The sequence below is a fragment of the Hippopotamus amphibius genome, chromosome 3, assembly GCF_030028045.1.
Source record: "Hippopotamus amphibius kiboko isolate mHipAmp2 chromosome 3, mHipAmp2.hap2, whole genome shotgun sequence".
In the NCBI taxonomy this organism is placed as follows: Eukaryota; Metazoa; Chordata; class Mammalia; order Artiodactyla; family Hippopotamidae; genus Hippopotamus; species Hippopotamus amphibius.
The window spans coordinates 122,587,108-122,609,656 of NC_080188.1; the positions used below are offsets into that span (position 1 = coordinate 122,587,108).

At 47.4% G+C, this 22,549-nt stretch overlaps 2 protein-coding genes across 3 annotated transcripts in view; both read left to right on the top strand.

Moving 5' to 3' along the window:
• The first annotated feature begins 3,696 nt into the window (after positions 1–3,696).
• On the top strand, positions 3,697–4,440 carry LOC130849053 (40S ribosomal protein S17-like). Its single transcript, XM_057727619.1, has one exon. It carries the CDS (start codon positions 3,730–3,732, stop codon positions 4,135–4,137), a length of 408 nt encoding a protein of 135 aa, XP_057583602.1. The 5' UTR covers positions 3,697–3,729; the 3' UTR covers positions 4,138–4,440.
• Positions 4,441–9,165: 4,725 nt separating this feature from the next.
• Positions 9,166–22,549, top strand: part of FADS2 (fatty acid desaturase 2) — a 39,260-nt gene continuing 25,876 nt past the window's right edge. For both annotated transcript variants that reach the window (XM_057727614.1, XM_057727613.1), the window contains exons 1-4: positions 9,166–9,518; positions 18,755–18,865; positions 20,153–20,350; positions 20,470–20,571. In XM_057727614.1, the coding sequence (XP_057583597.1) occupies positions 9,312–9,518; positions 18,755–18,865; positions 20,153–20,350; positions 20,470–20,571 (618 nt within the window). In that variant the 5' untranslated portion in view covers positions 9,166–9,311. The remainder of the gene's footprint in view (positions 9,519–18,754; positions 18,866–20,152; positions 20,351–20,469; positions 20,572–22,549) is intronic.

Consider the following 22,549-nt stretch of genomic DNA (forward strand, 5'->3'; position numbering starts at 1 on the left):
GATTTAAAGGATGCCTTCTTCTACATCCCCTAGGCCAAAGAATCTCAGTTTCTTTTTGCTTTTGAGTGGGCAGACCCAGATACAGAAGAAACCTGACAATATACTTGGACTCGATTCCCCCAGGGATTTAGAGATAGCCCACATATTTTCAGGAGTGCCTTAGCACAAGAACTGAAAGAGTTAAAGTTAACGGAGTTTTTCTGCAATATAGTAGTAGACGATCTTTTAATAGCAAATTTCTCAAAGAAGGCATCCGATGAGAATACTGTAAAGACCCTAACTCATTTACGGCAAAAGGGTTATAAAGTGTGTAAAAATAAAGCACAAGTTTCTAAACAGGGGGCTCAATATCTGGGAAGCATGCTTACCCCATGGAAGAGGTCTATATCTGCTGATAGAAAAGTGTTAATTCAAAGATTAAAGTCGCCAAAAACAGTACAACAGCTTAGGGCTTTCTTGGGGATAACCGGATACCGCCGGATTTGGATTCCTGGTTATGGGCTAGACGCCAAACCATTATATAAGCTCCCAAAACAAAATGCAGAAACTGGACTGTTAAATTGGGGGGATATAGAAGAGGCCTTCCAAACTCTAAAAAGAAAATTATTAAAACCCCCTGCTCTGGATTTGCCTAACTTAGAAAAAACATTTTTTTTCTTTGTGACTGAAGGAGGGGGTATGGCCCTTGGTGTGTTAACTCAGCATTCAGGACCTACATATCAACCTGTTGCATATCTATCTAAGAGCCTGGGCCAGACAGCAACAAGATGACCACCTTGACTACGTGCAGTGGCAGCAACTGCCTTATTAGTATTAGAGGCTACTACACTGACATTGGGCCAAAGGATGACAGTGTTCACATCCCATCAGGTGGTTTCAGTTTTACAAACAAAGGGAAACAATTGGATGGCTGGAGGACACATCATTAAGCATCAGGCCCTTCTTCTAGATGCCCCAGAAGTAGATTTTAAGGTATGTCAAACCTTAAACCCTGCAACCTTTCTGCCCAGTTTGCATGTAGGTGGAGATCAGGAAGGGGAAGCTTTGCTTCGTGATTGTTCACAGGCTATAGAACATGGATATTCTAGTCGGCCTGACTTAAAGGAGACTCACCTTAAAAACCCAGATGACAAATGGTATATAGATGGAAGTAGTTTCACAGAAAAAGGGAAAAGAAAGGCATAATTATAGTGGGAAAGGAAATAGGCACCCAAGTCCAGGAAGCACAGAGAGTCCCAGGCAGGATAAACCCAAGGAGAAACACACCAAGGCCCATAGTAGACAAATTGACAAAAATTAAAGATAAAAAGAAATTATTAAAATCAACAAGAGAAAAATGACAAATAATATACAAGGGAATTCCCATAAGGTTAACAGCTGATTTCTCAGCAGAAACTCTGCAAGCCAGAAGGGAGTGGCACGATATACTTAAAGTTATGAAAGGAAAGAACCTACAACCAAGAATACTCTACCCAGCAAGGATCTCATTCAGATTTGACAGAGAAATCAAAAGCTTTACAGACAAGCAACAGCTAAGAGAATTCAGCATCACCAAACCAGCCTTACAACAAATGCAAAAGGAACTTCTCTAAGTGGGAAACATAACAGAAGAAAAGGACCTACAGAAACAAAAACAAAACAATTAAGAAAATGGTAATAGGAACATACATATTGATAATTCCCTTGACTATAAATCGACTAAATGCCCCAACCAAAAGACATAGATTGGCTGAATGGATACAAAAACAAGACCCATATATATGCTGTCCACAAGAGACCCACTTCAGACCTAGGGACACATACAGACTGAAAGTGAGGGGATGCAAAAAGATATTCCATGCAAATGGAAATCAAAGGAAAGCTGGAGTAGCAATACTCATATCAGATAAAATAGACTTTGAAATAAAAAATGTTACAAGAGACAAGAAGAGACACTACATAAAGATCGAGGGATCAATCCAAGAAGAAGAGATAACAATTATAAATATATATGCACCCAATATAGGAGCACCTCAATATATAATGCAAATGCTAACAACTATGAAAGAAGAAATTGACAGTAACACAATTATAGTGGGGGACTTTAACACCCCACTTATGCCAATGGACAGATCATCCACATAGAAAATTAATAAGGAAACACAAGCTTTAAATGACACAATAAATCAGCTTGCTTTAATAGATATCTATAGGACATTACATCCAAAAACAGCAGATTACATGTTCTTCTCCAGTGCGCATGGAAAATTCTCCAGGATAGATCATATTTTGGGTCATAAATCAACCCTTGGTAAATTTAAGAAAATTGAAGTCATATCAAGTATCTTTTCTGACCACAACGCTATGAGATTAGAAATCAATTACTGGAAAAAAAACTGTAAAAAACACAGCACACAGAGGCTAAACAATATGCTACTAAATAACTGAGAGATCACTGAAGAAATCAAAGAGGAAATCAAAAAATACCTAGAGACAAATGACAATGAAAACACAACAATCCAAAACCTATGGGATGCAGCAAAGGCAGTTCTAAGAGGGAAGTTGATAGCAATACAAGCCTACCTCAAGAAACAAGAAAAATCCCAGATAAACATTCTAACCTTACACCTAAAGAAACTAGAGAAAGAAGAGCAAACAAAACCCAAAGTTAGTAGATGCAGAGAAATCATTAAGATCACAGCAGAAATAAATGAAATAGAAACAAAGAAAACAATAGCAAAAATCAATAAAACTAAAAGATGGTTCTTTGAGAAGATAAAGTTGATAAACCTCTAGCAAGACTCATCAAGAAAAAGAGGGAGAGGACTCAAATCAATAAAATTAGAAAGGAAACAGGAGAAGTTACAACAGACACCACAGAAATAAAAAGCACCATAAGAGATTACTGCAAGCAACTATATGCCAATAAAATGGACAACCTGGATGAAATGGACAGATTCTTAGAAAGGTATAGCCTTCCAAGACTGAATCAGGAAGACAGAGAAAATATGAACAGACCAATCACAAGGAATGAAATTGACACTGTGATTAAAAATCTCCCAAGAAACAAAAGTCCAGGACCAGATGGATTCACAGGTGAATTTTATCAAACATTTAGAGAAGAGCTAACACCCATCCTTCTCAAACTCTTCCAAAACATTGCAGAGGAAGGAACACTCCCAAACTCATTCTATGAGGCCACTGTCACCCTGATACCAAAACCAGTCAAAGATACTACAAAAAAAGAAAACTACAGACCAATATCACTGATGAATTTAACTGCAAAAATCCTCACCAAAATACTAGCCAACAGAATCCAGCAACACATTAAAAGGATCATCCACCATGATCAAGTGGGGTTTATCCCTGGAATGTAAGGATTCTTCAATATACACAAATCAATCAATGTGATACACCATATTAACAAATTGAAGGATAAAAACCACATGTTCATCTCAAGAGATGCAGAAAAAGCTTTTGACAAAATTCAACACCCATTTATGATAAAAACTCTCCAGAAGGTGGGCATAGAGGGAATCTACCTCCACATAATAAAGGCCATATATGACAAACCCATAGCAAACATCATTCTCAGTGGTGGAAAACTGCAAGCATTCCCTCTAAGATCAGGAACAAGACAAGGATGTCCACTCTCACCACTACTATTCAACATAGTTTTGGAAGTCCTTGCCACAGCAATCAGAGAAGAAAAAAGAAATACAAGGGCTCTTTTACCAAGGACCCGCCAACATGGGCCGCGTTCGCACCAAAACCATGAAGAAGGTGACCCGGGTCATCATTGAGGAGTACTACACGCGCCTGGATAATGACTTCCACACCAACAAGCGTGTGTGCGAGGAGATAGCCATTATTCCCAGTAAGAAGCTCCGCAGCAAGATCACAGGCTATGTCACACATCTGATGAAGTGGATTCAGAGAGGCCCAGTGAGAGGTATCTCCATCAAGCTGCAGGAGGAGGAGAGGGAGAGGAGAGATAATTACGTGCCTGAGGTCTCAGCCCTGGATCAGGAGATCATTGAAGTAGATCCAGACACTAAGGAAATGCTGAAGCTCTTGGACTTTGGCAATCTGTCCAACCTGCAGGTCACCCAGCCTACAGTTGGGATGAATTTCAAAACACCACGTGGAGCCGTTTGAATCTTTCTGCTGTGCTGTAATATTTTCAATAAACCTCAGACAACAACAAAAAAAAAAAAAAAAAAAAGAAGAAAAGAAATACAAGGAATCCAAATTGGAAAAGGAGAAGTTAAACTGTCACTGTTCGCAGATGACATGATATTATACATAGAAAATCCTAAAGATGCCACAGAAAACTACTTGAGCTAATCAATGAATTTGATCATGTTGCAGGATACAAAATTAACACACAGAAATCTCTTGCATTTCTATACGCTAACAGTGAAAAATCAGAGAGAGAAATTAAGGAAACAATCCCATTCACCATTGCAACAAAAAGAATAAAATACCTAGGAATAAACCTAACCAAGGAGGTAAAAGACCTGTACTCAGAAAACTATAAGACACTAATGAAAGAAATCAAAGATGACACAAACAGATGGAGGGACATACCATGTTCTTGGATTGGAAGAATCAACATTGTGAAAATGACTATACTACCCAAAGCAATCTACAGATTCAATGCAAACCTGATCAAATTACCAATGGCATTTTTCACAGAACTAGAATAAAAAATCCTAAAATTTGTATGCAGACACAAAAGACCCCAAATAGTGAAAGCAATCTTGAGGGAAAAAAATGGAGCTGGAGGAATTAGACTCCCTGAGTTCAGACTATACTGCAAACCATAGTAATCAAGATAGTATGGTACTGGCACAAAAACAGAAATATAGATCAACGGAACAGGATAGAAAGCCCAGAGATAAACTATGGTCAACTAATCTATGACAAAGGAGGCAAGGATATACACTGGAGAAAAGACAGCCTCTTCAATAAATGGTGCTGAGAAAACTGGACAGCTACATGGAAAAGAATGAAATTAGAACATTCCCTAACACCATACAGAAAAATAAACTCAAAATGGGTTAAAGACCTAAATGTCAGGCCAGACACTATAAAACTCCTAGAGGAAAACATAGGAAGAACACTTTTTGACATAAATCACAGCAAGATCTTTTTTGACCCACCTCCTAGAGTAATGGAAATAAAAACAAAAATAAGTGAGGCCTAATGAAACTTAAAAGCTTTTGCACAGCAAAGGAAACTATAAACAAGACGAAAAGACAACTCTCAAAATGGGAGAGAAAATATTTGCAAACGAATCAACAGACAAAGGACTAATCTCCAAAATATATAAACAGTTTACCCAGCTCAATATCAAAAAAACAAACAACCCAATCCACAAATAGGCAGAAGACCTAAATAGACAGTTTTCCAAGAAGACATATGGATGGCCAAGAGGCACATGAAAAACTGCTCAACATCACTAATTATTAGAGAAATGCAAATCAAAACTACAATGAGGTATCACCTTACACCGGTTAGAATGGGCATCATCAGAAAATCTACAGTCAATGCTGGAGAGGGTGTGGAGAAAAGGAAACACTCTTGCACTGTTGGTGGAAATGTAAATTGATACAGCCACTATGGAGAACAGCATGGAGGTTCCTTGAAAAACTAAAAATAGAACTACCATATGACCCAGCAATCCCACTGCTGGGCATATACCCAGAGAACACCATAATTCAAGAAGGCACATACACCCCAATGTTCATGGCAGCACTATTTGCAATAGCCAGGACATGGAAGCAACCTAAATGTCCATCATCAGAGGAATAGATAAAGAAGATGTGGTACATATATACAATGGAATATTAGTCAGCTGTAAAAAGGAATGAAACTGGGACATTTGTAGAGACATGGATGGACCTAGAGACTGTCATACAGAGTGAAGTGAGTCAGAAAGAGAAAAACAAATATCGTATATTAACACATATAGGCAGAATATAGAAAAATGGTACAAATCAACCAGTTTGCAAGGCAGAAATAGAGACACAGATGTAGAGAACAAACATATGGACAGTAAGTGGGGAAAGTGGGGGGGGGTGTGGTTGAGGATGGATGAATTAGGAGATTGGGATTGCCATATATACATTACTAATAAGAAAAAAAATATCAAATTGTACACTTTAAATATATGCAGTTTATTGTCTGTCAATTGTATCTCAACAAAAGTTCTTTAAAAAAATAAAGCATTACAGCAGCAATAAGAACAACACAGGAAAAATTAATTAATTAATTTCTTAACTTTAAAAAAGAGCCTATATATGATCAATTGCTATTCTTATGTGAATAATCTGATCAAGTTGAGACGACCTATTTGCAAACAAATTAGTCTTAATTTGGATATCTTTAGTAGAAATTAGGATGATTTTTGTTTTAAAGATTTATTTTATCATTTATTTATTTTATTATTTTCTGGCTGCATCGGGTCTTCGTTGCTGCACATGGGCTTTCTCCAGTTGTGGTGAGGGGGAGCTACTCTTCGTCATGGTGAGTAGGCTTCTCAATGCGGTGGCTTTTCGTTGCGGAGCACAGGCTCTAGGCGTGCAGGCTTCAGTAGTTGCTGCGAGTGGGCTCAGTAGTTGTGGCGCAAGGGCTTAGTTGCTCCGTGGTACGTGGGATCTTGCCGGCTCAAGGATCGAACCTGTGTCCCCTGCATTGGCAGGCAGATTCTTAACCACTGCGCCACCATGGAAGCCCTAGGGTGATTAAAGAGAAAAATTGTTTCAATAGCACACCTTTGTGGATATCAGACTCTAGTGCTGTTCTTCCTGTGAGATTTTGTTATTTACTTGTGAACTGAACTGGATCCTGAATTCTTCTAGTTTCCTCCAGTATCTGGTTATGACATTCCAAAGTAAAAAGTTTCCAATTTTCTCCCACTCTTCTGACTCAGAATCACGAAGAACAAAAGCTGCTCTTTTCCCCGAAGCCCTACAAACTGAATATGAATGACTTGATAGAAACTTCAGAGAAATTGCCACAATAGCTCATGTTTAGACAATATTCTTTGTGCTTATTGCTGTCTGGGTCACTCAGAAACGTTCAATGGGCCACCATGATGCCCGATACTATCAGAGACATGCAAACTGCAAACAAGGAGAATCTGTCAGATGCCACCACTTGCCCTCACTGCACCTGGAGATGCTTCGAGTCTGGCATCTAGAAATCATGTCAGCTCTCATTGGCAGCTCTCAGAACTCACACATTGGGTTTATAATTTGCCCTAGCCATTCACCTTTGTTTTTTTTTTTGTTTGTTTGTTTGTTTCCATAGAAATTCCTCATATTAAACACCTGATTTCCTGCACAATATAGGCCTAACTTTGGGAGCCTAGCTGCATCACCTGCCTCCTGAGATGAGACACATCTCTTTAAGTGCACTGACCTGTTGTCACCACTGGGAAATTGGTTCAATAAGCAATCTATCAATTTAGCTTCTGGATTGTGAAACATCTTGGAGAATTTTCAAAGGCAGGACCAAAGGGGAGCAGAAGTTGCCACCACAAAATATCTCTCTTTGGCATAAGGGTTATTTTTGGCTGATTATTTTTAAGAAATTGCAGACCATGAGAAGCTCTGAAAACTAAGTAGAAGTTACCCTTTTGTAAGAGACATTCACATGTATAGGGGAAATCTACATCTGTAAGAGTATCTCCCTCAATGTACCAGGAAGAGGAGGATGACCTTATTTCTAGAAGCTCTTATCAGTGCAGAAGATAAGGCCTTAAATCCGCACAAAACCTAACCTTCTTTACTGTACTTTTCCTGGTGACCTCCCATAACTGCCACCCTACCCCCCAAATCTTTTGTTTTTAACTGAAGATGGTATTTAAGGTGAAGACCTTCTGCCATTTTGCAATTTTGGGGGGGGAGTTACTCAGTTTTTCTGGGTATCTCACATGTATACAGGAGGTATACATATTAAATGCTGGTTTTTCTCCTGTTAATGTCATATCGATTTAATTATTAGACCAGTCAAAACCCTGAAAGGGTAGAGGAATTCAACTTTCTGAAGCCAGGACCCCAGGCACTCCTTTCACTAGGGCACTGTTCCTAAGCAGCTCTGTCCAGTTGGCATCTGGGGGCTTGCACAGGCCTACCCTTTTGATCCCCCCATCTTTATTTCCTGGGGTCAGTATAACATCACTGAACAATTAATCATACGAGGTCCTGTATTGTTTCCATGGTAGTTCCCCCAAATTGGCTGTGAGATTCCTGAGTTCCGGGCAAGAACGTAGTCCTCGCGTCCCCACTCCCCCGACCATTACCACCCCCCCTTCGCCCCCCCCCGTCCACTCCCCGCAAGCCCGCCCTTCCACCATGGCGCCGAACACAGGGAAGCAAGCACATCAGTGGTTCCACGATTCTTTTCTAAGATGCACTAATTACAGGCCCTGGGCCAGCCGCAGGCCACCTCGTTCCCCCAGGGAGGCTGCAGGAGGGCGCCAGTGTGGATAGCGCGGACAATGTGGAGATACTGGAGTCCCGATTCCAGCGGGTTAGGGGAGGGCGTCACGTAACCAGGCCAGTCCCAGAGTGGAGCTCGCCAGCCGGGCGGCTCGGCGCCGCCGGCGCGCCCGCCAGCCTGGCCTCGGGCTAGTCCCCCCGGCCGAGCGAGAGGAGCGGCGGGACCCTCTTTGTGCGGGCATCAGGTGCAAACCCCGAGACGCGGGTCGTGGGCGTGCGCGTAAGCGCGCGGAACCCAGCCGCCGCCCCCGCTCGCCCGCCAGGCTCTCATGGCATCTCCTCTGGCTCCCCCGGCTGGAGCGGGGAAGGGAGGTGTTCGGACACGTAACCGGCCTCCGGGCCCCTTTCGACTCCGCGTGGCCGGGCAGGCGGGGGAGCCGGGGACCGCTGCTCCAGCCCGCTGGCCTTCGAAAGATCCTCCTGGGCCAATGGCAGGCGGGGCGACGCGCCCGGATTGGTGCAGGCGCTCTGCTGATCACTGTGGAAACCCCGGCGGAGGGGAACGCGGGAGGATGCGAAGCCCCGGGCTGGGGGAGGCAGAGGGGCGGGCAGAGGAGGCTTCGAGGCTCTGAGCTACTGGGGAGTTTTTACTGGAGGCAAGAGTCCTCCGCGGGCTGGCGGGTGGAGGGAGGGGCGGAGGGAGGGGACTGCTTGGGAGCACTGAGAAGCCAGGAGGGAAGGCAGCGATACTCCAGAGCGAAGGCGAGGAGGCTGGGGGAGGGGGCGAGGTGGGAGGAGGAGTAGGAGAAGACAAAGCCGAAAGCGAGGAGGGCCCGGGCCGCCCTTACCGCAGTGCACGGGGCAGCCCAGTCGGCAGGCAGCATGGGGAAGGGGGGGAACCAGGGCGAGGGGGCTACCGAGCGCGAGGCGCCGATGCCTACCTTTCGCTGGGAAGAGATTCAGAAGCACAACCTGCGCACAGACAAGTGGCTCGTCATCGACCGCAAGGTCTACAACATCACCGAATGGTCCAACCGGCACCCGGGTGGCCAGCGGGTCATCGGGCACTACGCAGGGGAAGATGCTACGGTAAGGGTTTGCGGCCTCTTCCGCCACCTTTCTCTGCTGCAGGAGGGAGTCAGATGCCGTGGGTCCCAGGGCGCCAAACAAGACCTCCAGCGCCGAGTGGAGCTTGGGACATCCTGGAGGGAAGGAAAGTGTCTCCTAAGCGCATCCCCCTGCCCCGAATCTTCGTCCTCTGGGGCAGCTGGGCCAACATGCGGTGGGGGTCGAATTCGGGAGCCCGGGAGGCAGATCCGAGCGGTGGAGAACCGTGCAGGATCTGCCGCGCGCACCCTTGGCGCGCGTTCTTCCCTGCGAGTTCAGGGGAAGCCTGGGACTCCGCAAAGGGGGCGCCGGGGCCCTGGGGCTTTGGCTCCCCCAGCGTGGAAGATGGCCGCCCCTAAGCCCCGCGGAGAGGAGCGGGAGAGCAGCCAGGTGTGGGACTCGGCGCGCATCCCCCACTCTCCAGCCAGACAAGGGGGCGGGGAAGGAAAGCTCGTCCCCGGCCAGGGCTCCCTCCTTTTGGAATTCCAGTCCCACAGATGGTCTGCAATGGCTGCCTCGGAGACACCGCCTGGTAGCTCCTGTTCCCATGGCCTCAGAGATTACCAGGACCCCCTCCCCCGCGTCGCCCGCCTCCTCCCCCCCTCCAAGTGTCAGCTTTCTTGGGGACCCCGCGTGGGAATCGGCGGAAAGAAAAAGGAGTTTTGCTGGAGTTTGCGGAGCCCAGGTGGAGATGGGACGATTTAGCAGCACTAGGCTGGCTTGGCAGGTCCGGCTGCACCCGAGATTACTCTGTTCCCAAATTCCGCCAGGAATGCCCTTCCCTCATCTTGTCCTCCGAAAGGTAGTGGGGCCCTGGGATCTTCCTGGAGCCAGGACTGCCCATCTTACCCTCACCTTAGGCACCAAACCTGCAGCTGTGTGAATACACAGCACCCCCACCACGCCCCCTAACCCCCCGTCCCAAATCTTTGCTTATTCTTTGGGTGCAGCCGGATACTCAAAGAACAGAGACAGGGAGGGAAGAAAGGGGCCTTTCCTGGTGGCAGTGAGCTGGAAGCAGAGCAAGTCTGGTGGCATGGAGAACTTGGGAAAGGTGACTAGGGAGAGATCAGCTTGCCACAGCTCATTCCACCTGGAGGTCTGGCATGCTGCTGACCTGTTTGGACTTTTGCCGTCCAAGCTGTATGGGCCCGGTCAGTTGGTGGAACTCTAGATCTTGCTAACTCTTCTGGCTCATTGGGTCGGGCAGAGTCAAGGGGACAGATCAGGCAGCTATAATCTAAGCTTCTACTTGCTCTCTGCTTTAGCGGGCAGGGGGTCAGCGATAGTGCCTACAGCTTTTGGCCCCATCCCGTTTTACCTGCTTGTGAACTCGGCTTGAGCCCTTGGGGCTGTGATACCGAACGTAGGTGGGTCTAAGATTTTCAAGCACCATCAGTATATTATCTCAACTGGGACCTTTCCACAGCCCTGTGAGGAGATGGGGTAAGAGTGATTCCCAAGTAAAGACCTGACTCCTGGTTGAGGTCTTTCCATGATTTCATTCTGAAGATTCCTGCCCTGGTTGAGCCTTCACCAAAAAGTTTCCTAGAAGGAAAAGTCAAATCCAATGAATTGGTCTGTTTATTCCTTAGTGTTAAATAAATATATTTTCTTATGTGGCAAGGCATTTTATAAACTGTAAGCACTAGATAAATGCAATGGAGTGTTACTGTTACTGAGTCTAAGCTCATACTGCTGGCCGCAGGACAGGCCATTAACCAACAGGCCAGTAATCGACAGGCCAATAATTTAGAGAGGAGTTGCTGGGGCAAAGAGTAACGACTTTATTCAGAAAGACAGCAAACTGAGAAGATGGTGGGCTGGTGCCCCAAAGAACCATCTTACCTGCGTTAGAATTCAGGCTCCTTTTATACTAAAAGGAGAGGGAATAAAGTCAAATAACTTCCTGGTTCCCGTCAGACTCCGGAGGGAGTGTATGTGTTAATTTTTTCCTTCAGGCAGTCATTCATAGGTGGGCCTGGTCAGGATGTTTCCTGTGAGCTAAACAAAGGTATTTTAGCTTAATGTTCATTACTTGAGAAGCAGGGCTCCCAGAGATGGGCAATTATGTATAATTTAAGCTTATAGGCAACATCCCTCTAGTGATTAACTTGTAATAGGATACCAAAGGTTTCCTTGAGCAAAAGAGTGAGGATTATGTAACAGCTAGACTGTAAACAAAGAGGAATCTGGAGCAAAAATTTTAAAATCCATGAGATTTCTATTTGGTGTAGCAAGACATAAAGACAATGTCTAATGCCCAGAGTTTACTGCCTTCCGAGATAAAACTTTTGGGGCATGAAATGCACGAATCTAGTTGAATAATGAAGTGAGCAACTGAATATTCTCTCTCTCTCTCTCTCTCTCTCTCTCTCTCTCTCTCTCTCTCTCTCTCCTGGGACCAGGTTGGAAAAAGGCCACAGGAAGTCTGGGGGCTCTGGGCAGGGGACTTGAGAGAGGCAGGAACAGGCTAGGAATGGGGAGACTCTGTCCATTTTCTGGCTGTTGAGCAGGTGGCTTTGCCCTTAGGGCATGGACTTCTTCCTCCCAGCTGGGAGAGCGAGAGAGTGTTTGAGAGAGTATTTACGTCATGTGAAGTTTGGGAAGGACTGATCAGCCGATGGAGGTCAGATCTGGAGCGCTTGAATGCATTGTTATGAGCCAGTCACGATGCAGTAGTAGTATCCTCACCAGAGGCTGGCAGTCAAGGAAGCCAGATAATCCGGGGCCTCAATAGGGGATTTTCCTGTTGAAGAGAAAACCTTAGATGTCAGGACAGCCTCCTCCCCAGAAGAACGGTCTAGGGAGGGGCAAGTGCAATTGTCATTTGGTCCTTTTTGCCTGCAAGAATAACAAATGAAACTAAATGTTTACAGCTCACAGAGCACATAGGTACGGGTTACCTCGTTTAACGCTCCCATCCGCCCTGTAGGGAGTAGCTCTCATTGCTCTTGTGTTTAAAAACCTTGCTCTTGGAATTCCTTGTTGGCGCAGTGGTTAAGAATCTGCCTGCCAATGCAGGGGACACGGGTTCAACCCCTGGTCCAGGAAGGCACCACAACTACTGAACCCGTGCACCACAATTACTGAAGCCTGCATGCTCTAGGCCCTGTGCTCTGCAACAAGTGAAGCTACTGCAATGAGACGGCCTTGCACCACAATGAAGAGTAGCCTCCCCTCCCCTCACCACAACTAGAGAAAGCCAGCACGCAGTAAGGAAGACCCAACACAGCCAAAACAAAAACAAACAAAAAAAAGCCTTGCTCTCTTGGCAGCACTCAGACCTAAACTCAGGATCTACCATCGCGGAGACGTCCCAGCTCACCTTCCCTTCCCTCCTCTTCTCCTCCTTCCTTCCTCTTTCCACCTTGGGTTTCTTCCCTTCTGGTCCTCTGGCACTTGCCTGGTCTTTGCCTTGCTGTGGGCAAAAGGAGCCCTCGCCTGTTTCCCAGGGGTGTCTCTCCTCTTTCGGGGCAGAGCTCCACCACTGCAGATTTTTTTTTCTGCTTTTTTTTTTCAATTGAAGTATAGTTAATTTACAATGTTGTGTTAGTTTCAAGTGTACAGCAAAGTGATTCAGTTGTGTATATATAAATTCTTTTTCAGATTCTTTTCCATTATAGGTTATTACAAGATGTTGGGTATAATTCCCTGTGCTCTACAGTATGTCCTTGTTGTTTATCTATGTTATATATAGTAGTATGTGTATGTTAATCCCAAACTCCTAATTTATCTCAGTGCCTCCCCCCCACCCGCCCCGAACTTTTAATCTTTAACAGAGACTCATCACATACGTATTCCAGTGTCTCTGTGGCTCTGAGCTGGCCCTGGGCACAAAGATGAGTAATTCACAGATAGTGAGTGCATCTGCTGCATTTGCTTCTCTGCTTTCAAACTGGGACTTGATTCTGGACCCTCTGCCCCCCCCCCCCCCCACTTCTGCCCCCATTGTCTCCATGACTTTTCTTACCCCGTCTGCATTGGTCGCTTCTTGGAACCTAGGGAAGGCAAGATGAGGTCAGGATTCATTCCATCTTTTAACTTGCTCCTATGCTGTTCCTGGGGAAAGGCAGCAGGTTGACAATGGAAGGAATCTCCAGCCTCCTTAAGGCAGGAGGGTCAAGGTATTGAGAGGCAGAGGACCTGGGTTTGAGTCCCCGCTTTAGGAATTCTAGGCAAGGCACTTAACCCTGGGCTTTACTTTCCAGGTCTATGAAATGGGAAGGTTACTATCAGGCTCAAATTGGCTGTAGGTGAGATCATTCTTTAAACTTCAGAACACTCTACATGTGTGAGGGGACCTTACTGCGGGACCCTGGGCCTCCTGTGCACATGCGTACATGTTCCCAGCACACCTGGTAGGGAGTTCAGTAAACAGGAAAAGAACAGGTGTGAAGCAGAGGAACCTTGGTGACCTCCTTTTTGCCAAAGGTAAAAGGCACGTAGATGAAAATGAAATCCCTCCTGTAGTTGTCCCTGGAGGGCAGCTCTGCTAGATCTTGGTAGGAGCAGTCCACTTCCTGCTGGCTGTAGCCTCCAGAAAGATCACACCCCCAGCCCCAGCATCCCTGGTGTCTTATTGAGGTATGTTTCCTTGCTGTAATCCCTTCATGCCCCGGTTGCCTGTGCCTGACACCAGCAGGGATGCTCTTGCCAAGGACCCATTGGCCACAGAGCATGCCTCACCCCCAGCCTCCATCGCTTCTTTCTCTTGGAGGGGACATGGGCTTCCTGCCTGCCCTGCATGCATCCTGCCTGCGTCTCTCCGCTGTGGAAAGGAAGTCAGCATCCCTGTCTCCAGTTGAGAACTCAGGGTCCCTCCTCTGCTTCTCCCTCTCTAACCCCTTGCTCTGCAGAGTCCCAGGTCCCAGGGCTGCTGCCGGCAGTGTTGTCTGCCCCGAGTTTGCCTCTCCTGTGCTTCCCCAGTGCCTGGCCATGTGCCCGGAAGTGGGAAGCTGGATTAGAGATTCACCTTGCTCTGCAGAGAAGGGGGACACAGCCAGAAACAAGACGAGACACCTTGATGCTCAGTGCAGGAGAGGCTGTGAGTTCTGCTCAGCCCCTGGGGGCCAGGCAGGGAGGATGTCTTCATGCAGAAGGAGCTGGCATGGGAGCTGCGCGATGGTGGAAGCAGGGACTGGTGAAGGTCTTGCGTTTGGGAATCTGGGTGTTCTGGCCCTCCATCCGTCCTCAGCCTGACCTCTCCAGCACCCAGCATGCACACCCACCCTCCTGGGAGTGGGTCTGCCCTGCTCGAACCATTGGACACTCCCTCCCCTTTACCTGCGTCCCTGGCCTTCTTCCTGGAATACTTTTGGCTCCAATCTCCCTGTCAGACGAGGATAGAGCCTGCTTCCAACTCTTGTTCCAAAGACAATGTTTGGATTGGCTGTGTCCTGCCTTGCCCCTTGGCCTGTCTTGTGCCAGTCAGACGCATGAACCGAGAGACTATTGGGAACCCGCTGCAAGTTTGTGAGACACATCTGTGACACCTGCAAGGGGGAGACACAAACAGTGATCAGCTCTCAGGAGGAGGAAGCTCATTTTGATCAAGGCCTTTGTACAACATGAACAGCGGAAAAGTCTAGAGTTGGGTGTACCTGGAGTGTGACCCGTGGGCACGTAGCTTTACCTCCATCAACCTCCTTTCTCATCTCTAAAATAGGGTCTCACAGAGTCTGGTAAAGATTCATGGGTTACGTACACAAAACCCATGGCTCTGGTGACTGATACCTGCGTGTTCTCAGTCACCGAGAAGGTGAAGATATTCCAGAAGCACAAACTGGGTTGTGCAGAATGGCCGAAGAGTAGAAAAGTCTCCTGGGCTGAGAGGGTGCACAGCTGTGGGGTCCCGTGAGCCCCTGTTTGGCATCACTGTTGCCGCTGGAGTTCCTGCAGCAAAGGAGACAGGCTTGACCCTTTTGTGGAGCTTATATTCTGGTTGGGGAAACAAAGAGTAAAGAAGTGAGCACGCACGTAATATAGCTTGTGTTTTTTGTTTTTTTAAATGTTTGTTGTTGTTGTTTTTTGATGTGGACCATTTATAAAGTCTTTATTGAATTTGTTACAATATTCTGTCTATATTTTGGTTTTTTGGCCCCGAGGCATGTGGGATCCTAGCTCCCCTGACCAGGGAATGAAGCCACGCCCCCGCCCCCCCCCCCCCCCCCCGCACTAGAAGGTGAAGTCTTAACCGCTGCACCGCCAGGGAAGTCCCATAGCTTGTGGTTTTGATAAATGTTAAAAACAAGGTGATGTCCCAGAAAGTGTGGGGCTGGAGAGTGGCTCTCTCAGATGGGGTGGTAGGTAGGGACGAGCCAGCCCCAGGACGCTGAGGGGGAAATATAAAAAGTGATCAGCTCTCAGGAGGAGGAAGCTCATTTTGATTGAGGCCTTTATACAACATGGACAGCAGAAAAGTCAGAAGGTTCCAGGCAAAAGGAAGAGCCAGAGGCCCCAGCCTGGGAACCAGCTTGGCGGGTTCAAGGGTAGTTTCCACCAGGACTGCTCGGAAAGCGGCTGGATCTACTGTGGACAACGAGACAATTCAACAGAGCTGGCCTTTCTAAATCTGCGTGAGGCTTGTGGGGACGTGGTCCCTGGGTTGGGTGAAGCTGGATTTGACCCTGACTCTGCCACTTGGAAGTCACCTTCATGGGCTCCAGTGCCTTCCTCTGTAAAGTGGGGCTTTGAGGCTTCAGGGAGGTAATAGAGACAACTTTCCTGGCTCCCCCACTGGCACGTGGCCCTTCCTCTCCCCTGGCCTCAGGGAGATGAGGCCGTCCAGGAGCCCTCTGGAAATGGCCCAGGGGTGGCCTTGGTCAGGACAGAAGTCTGTCTGCTCCACTAGGTTCCTCAGCCCAGGCAGAGGCTTGAAGGTGTGACTTGGAGCTGGTAGGGGGCAGCGGGCGCTGGAGGAGAGGTGATGCACCTACAGACTGTCTCTCAGGGAAGAGTAGAGGCTGTTTCGTTATTTCAGCCGTTATTCCTCTGGAAACTGCCTTAACAAGAACTTCCCCTTCGTTTCTCAAAAGCCGTGGTGTCATGTGAGGTGGACCAATGAAAGAGCCTTTTTCGACTCTGACTTTGGAAGGCAGCTGTGCTCACTGCCGTACCACCGATGCCTGGGCCCTGACTTTAGAAGCTCCTAACTGGCCCTTTCCCAGAGCCTTTGAACACTGGAGCTGGGAGGGTCGTCACTTGCAGAGGAGACAGAGGCTGGTGGGGGGGGTGTGGCAGCTGGCCCAGAGTAGACCCCAGGCTCCTCGCTGCCTACTCGGGGCCCCTGAAATAGCAGCTCATCTCTTCTCTGAAGATACACGTGCTCTGATCCTCTGCTACCATCCCTTTCTGTTCAGCGAGGGGGGCACACACAGTTTTGAAAGATCCTGGGCCCTGTTTTCCTCTGCACAAAGTGCTGCTTTGTAATTCTGTTCTAGACATAAATAAAACAAAGACCAGGCAAAGGGGCTCGATGCCAGGGACCGGGAGAAGACTGGCAATTACTGCGAGACGCTTTGGCGGGGCGGCGGGTGGGGCTGAACCCATTTTTAAGGAGTTGTCAGCATCTTCCTCATTCCTTCCTCTTTTTTTTAAGAAATTTTGAAAATTTCCAGACATAGCAGAAATGTCGAAAGAATCAAGCACTTGTATATCCTCAACCAACATTCACTAATCTCAATATTTTGCACATCTGTATTCCTCTTTATGTATATATGCATTGCCTTCTGTGGAATCATATGAAAATAAATTGCAATCATCCTACCACTTCATCTGCTGCTAAGAATAGGGACCTTCTCTAACATAATCACAAAACCTTTGTTACATTTCAGAAAATTACTAGTGATTCTTTAATGTGACCAGATATCTCGTCCATATCCAAAATTTCTCATTCAACCCGCAAAATGTCTTGGATAACTGCTGGGTTTTTACCTACACCCTCCCCACCATGGAAGCCTTTCAAATCAAACGTTGCCGTTTTTATAACCTTTGGTATATCTTCTTCTGTCTCTTTTAATCTAGGATCCTCCCCGCTCCCCGCCCCCCACAAACACACACGTGCACCCTCACTTTTTTTTTTCCCGCTACGTTGATTTTTCTCATTGTTTCTCATGGTATCATGCGACTTGTCCCTCTCTCCTAGCAAAGTCTCAAAACTTGTTTTTTAAAAAGAACTTTAAGTTGAAATATAGTTGATGTACACTATTATGTTTGACCTTGAGGCTTGGTTTGATGCAAGGTGAACTTTGTTTATCACTGCAACATCATACTGCATCCCATGGCGGGGGCTGTCTGTTGTCAGCTCATCTCTAATGGAGGTGCTGTATTTCTTCTATGTAATATATGTAACATGTATAGAAAAAAAACTGGAAAAAAATCCTGAAATATTAGCAATGGTGGTCCCTCTCTGGGTAGTATTTATTTTCCTCTGTGTTCTTTTGCAGATTTTCTAAATTTTGCCAAAACTATGCACCTTACTTTTTAATTCGACAAAAAAAGATTAAAAGGCACATAATTATTATTTTTTTAATTTTAAAAGCAATACAGCAATGTTAGAGAAAGTGTGGAAAGTAATGAAGATTCAGCTAGGCATAATATCACCACCTTAACACGTAACCGTTTAGAGTTCTACATGAAAAGGTTTTCGTAATCTTCATAATTATTTTCGTACCATTTCAAAATATGAAAAAGCTTCTGCCTACCCCCAGAAACGCATTGTATGTAAATCTGCATTTGTTTTTGGTTTAACATGACTGAAGCACATTTTGCATGCTTGTGGTAGGCTCCAGGCTTGGTTTTTTTGTCGATAGGCGTGTGCACGGCTTGGTGGGCGATGCAGTTCGCTGGGAAGCAGGCAGCCCACCAAGCATCTCGAGAAGAATCTGGTTCCCGGCTGTGCCCAGGCCGGTGCCCGGGCGGTACATCCCTTGGGGGGGGCGGGTGACTCATCCAGTAACAGCCGGCACAGCTGCGGTTTTTGGGTTTTGTTAACACCCATGGCGCGCTCAGCGGCCCCTCATCAGGGCGGAGCCCCAAGTGGCATCGCCCCCAGGATGAGGCTGTGAGAGCATCTGGGGTCGGATCATTGAGGCCCCATTCGGTGTCCTGGTGTCCTAGTGGCACAGAGCTTCTGCTGGAGAGCCCTGCCTTCCCTGGGGCGGAGGCGCTGGCTGAGGCCGGGGTCTCCAACTCACCACCTGCCCTCCGCTTCCCAGGATGCCTTCTTGGCCTTCCACAGCAACCTTGATTTCGTGCGCAAGTTCATGAAGCCCCTGCTGATCGGCGAGCTGGCCCCTGAGGAGCCCAGCCAGGACCGCGGCAAGAATGTGAGTCGGCGGGGACAAGGAAGGAGGGGAGGGTCTGCTGGCGGAGGGGGTCCCACCCCAAGACGGAGAGTGTAGGGCTTGGGGCAAAGGAGCCTTCATGCCAGCGCAGGGGGATCCACTGCTCATCATCTGGGGTCGGGGAGGACTCGGAGCCTCTGCTAGCCTTGGCGAGCCCCCTTTCCTGCTGCTAGCCTGGGCTGGCCCTCATCTGGGAGTAGTTCATTCCCAGCCTTTCCACCTCTGGGTCTTCAGGGGTGCCAGGCTGGGCACCTTTCCCTCTTGCCCAGTCCCCCGCCCTTGTATCTGGCCTTTCTTCCCCCCTCCTGCCCAGCCCCTGCCTCCTAGCTTCCCTCGTTGTCCCAGTGATGCCCTCCTTTCCCCAGAGCCACCCTTGATTCCTCCTCGGTCTCACTGGTACCACGTGCCCAGTGCCCACCCAGCCCTCAACTGCCTGATAGAGGGTCCAGAACAAGTGGTACATGTCAGGGAGTGGAAAATATAAGCTTTTTAATTTATTTATTTACTTTATTTTATTTATTTACTTGGCTGCATCACTCAGCACACAGGATCTTAGTTCCCTGACTATGCCACCTGCAGTGGAAGCAGTGTTAACCACTAGACCACCAGCGAATTCCCCATTTGAGCCATTTTTAAGTGCACAGTTCAGAGGCTTTGAGTACACTCATGTTGTTATGTAACCATCACCACCATCCATCTCTAGAACTTTTCATCATCCCAAACTGAGATTCTGTCCCCATTAAACATTAACTGCCCATCTGTCCCCCCTGCCCAGCCCCTAGTAAACACTATTCTTTCTGTTGATGAGTTTGCCTATTCTAGGTATCTCATTTGAGGACACTCGTAAGTATTTGGTTTTTTTTCATGTCTGGCTTAATTTCACTTAGCTTCATGTCTTCAGGATTCATTCATAAGTAGCATATGTCAGAATTTTCTCCCTTTTCAAGGCTGTATAATATTCCATGTATGTATAGACCACATTTTGTTCAACCGCTCATCCACGGATGGGATTTGGGTTGTTACCGCCGTTCGCTTGTTTCAGATAATGCTGCCATGTTAAATGCAAGCTTTTAAGGTAAATCCTTTCTCTGCCACTGAACTGGCTGTGGACAAACACATAGTCCCAGGGCCAGGCCGAGCCCAGGCAGGTGCTCCGTGGCGGCAGCTGCGGCAGTGCATGGTGGCCGGGCTCCTGTGGAGCTTGAGTGTGGATCCTTTCCTCTGGGGTGGCTGAGCGGCTGACTCCTTCCCTGTGCTCTGGCTCCGTAGTCCCAGATCACCGAGGACTTCCGGGCCCTGAGGAAGACCGCCCAGGACATGAACCTGTTCAAGAGCAACCACCTGTTCTTCGTCCTCTACCTGGTCCACATCATCATCATGGAGAGCATCGCCTGGTTCACCATCTCTTACTTTGGCAGTGGCTGGATTCCAACCGTCATTACGGCCTTCGTCCTTGCTACCTCTCAGGTGAGGCGTGACCGTCTCACCTGTCACTTGAAGCCCCCGCCCCCTGACTCCCCCACCCGGCAGAGGCCTGGTGCCTGGGTGCTGACGCTGGGAAAGCATCCGTGGCCCTCTCTCCCTAGGCCCAAGCTGGATGGCTACAACACGATTATGGCCACCTCTCTGTTTACAAGAAATCCACGTGGAACCACGTCGTCCACAAGTTCATCATCGGTCACTTAAAGGTAAATGTCAGCCGCCCCGGGCATCTATCCTATCAGGTAGCGGTTGGTGTAGGGCCATCTCACTTCATCTCAGACCAAGTCCCCTGTCAGGTCAGTGACCTGCAGGACCTGCCAACCCTCCACTTCTCTGAATTTCCAAGCCCTGTCTCCTAACCACATTAGACACATAAAACCAGTTATAAAAACAAGCACATGCTTCTTAGTTGATTTTATTTATTCCTTACCTAAAGACTTACTAATAAATTTCTTTCAGTTTGGGGCCAGTAAAGAAGCAGTCTCTCTCTCTCTCTTTTTTAAATTTATTTTATTGAGTATAGTTGGTTTACAATGTTGTGTTAATTTCTGCTGTACAGCAAAGTGATTTAGTTATATGTATATATACCTTCTTAGATATAGATTCTTTTTCATATTCTTTTCCACTATGGATATTGAATATAGTTGCCTGTGCTACACAGTTGGACTTTGTTGTTTATTCATTCTGTATATAGTAGTTTGTATCTGAAGAAGCAATCGCTCTAGATAAAAGTGTATACTTCCCTCCATCAGGTAAAGCTTGCTATCTGATACATTGTGTTTCCTTTTTTCCCCCTTGGATGCCAGGAAACACAAAACAAAACATAAAACAGCAACTGTCCCTAATCTTCGTCTTCCTTATGTATACCCTCCCCTCCCACTACATGTCATTTATGCTTTTATCTTTAATCACTCAGTTATAGATGAGTCCTTTATCAGAAGCCATCTCTGGTACACTGGAAATACATGGGGGCATGAAAAGGGAATATTGTCATCATATAAGTCTTTAGGTAAGGGACATCCAACAGTGTACGGATCAGCTGAGACAAAGGGCAAGAGCTGTTTAAACTCAGCAGGGGAGGTAGTTCTCCCACCACCCTGCAGACCAGGAGGCAGACCTGCAAACAGCCTTCTAGCTCAGCAAGTCTGCAAAAAGACGAGCTGGACTTGCCAAGGACCTTGTGCTGATGTGATGAGCGTTACCTCCTTGGTTTGGGGGGTAAGTCCTTGCCACCTCTCACTTGGAAAACAGATCTCATCCTGCACCCCAGCCCTATCCCAACAGCATTCAGCTGCTTGCTAAGAAAGGCTGTGTCCTAAAGACTCCTCTCCCTCCCCACCCTGGCTTGGGAAGGGCTGTGTGTCTGGGCTAAGCTTCTCCCCTGCGACCGGACTGCCTCCAGCCCTTGGCTTGCCGGCTGTGGTTCTGATTGGGGGTGAACTACCATTGAACTAATAACCAGTTCCTCAGCAAGCAGTTTGCCTGGCCCTGAGCCTGGAGTTATCTGAGAACCTGGTTTCTTTCCAGAATTTCAGGGCTGAAGGATGCACATAGTAGAGTGCTTTGTTTCATTTTATACTCTTTTCTGTTGGAGAAAAACCTTCCTCAGTATTGAAAGTAACACTTCACTCTGGATCCATGTTATCCCCACACACTTAACAAAGATAGACTGTGTCCTCTTTCCAGATTCTGGGTGGGAGCGGGGAGGGCCTTTCCATGCTGGTGTCCCTCAGTCAGCTGAGGCCCTGGGACACAGCTCTTGTGTCAGACAGAAGATGAGGTCAGGACAGAGGACTGGCCTCCATCTAGAATGCTGACTTATAAACTCTGGGGTGACAGGGTCCTCGGGCTGGGAGACTATAGGAGGTCAGGAACCTGGGTTCTGCTGATGTCTTGCCAGCCCCCTGCTAGCGGTGTCCTTCGTGCTGTGTCCAGGTCAGTGGTGTGGCTGAGCAGTTCAGCCAGGGGTGCCCCAGAGCACGGAGCATCACAGCTTTCGTGGAATCACTCTGGTACCCAGTGGCCACACAGCCGCAGACAAGCCTTGTGGGTCCAGCTGTTCTTCTGGTCCCTTTGCTGGGACAGAAAGGAGCTGGCTGCAGGGAGGTCTTCAGGTGCCCTGCCAACTTGGGTGTGTCTTAGCTCAAGCCGGTGAGGGTGCTGAACAGGGTGCTGGAAGCTTTG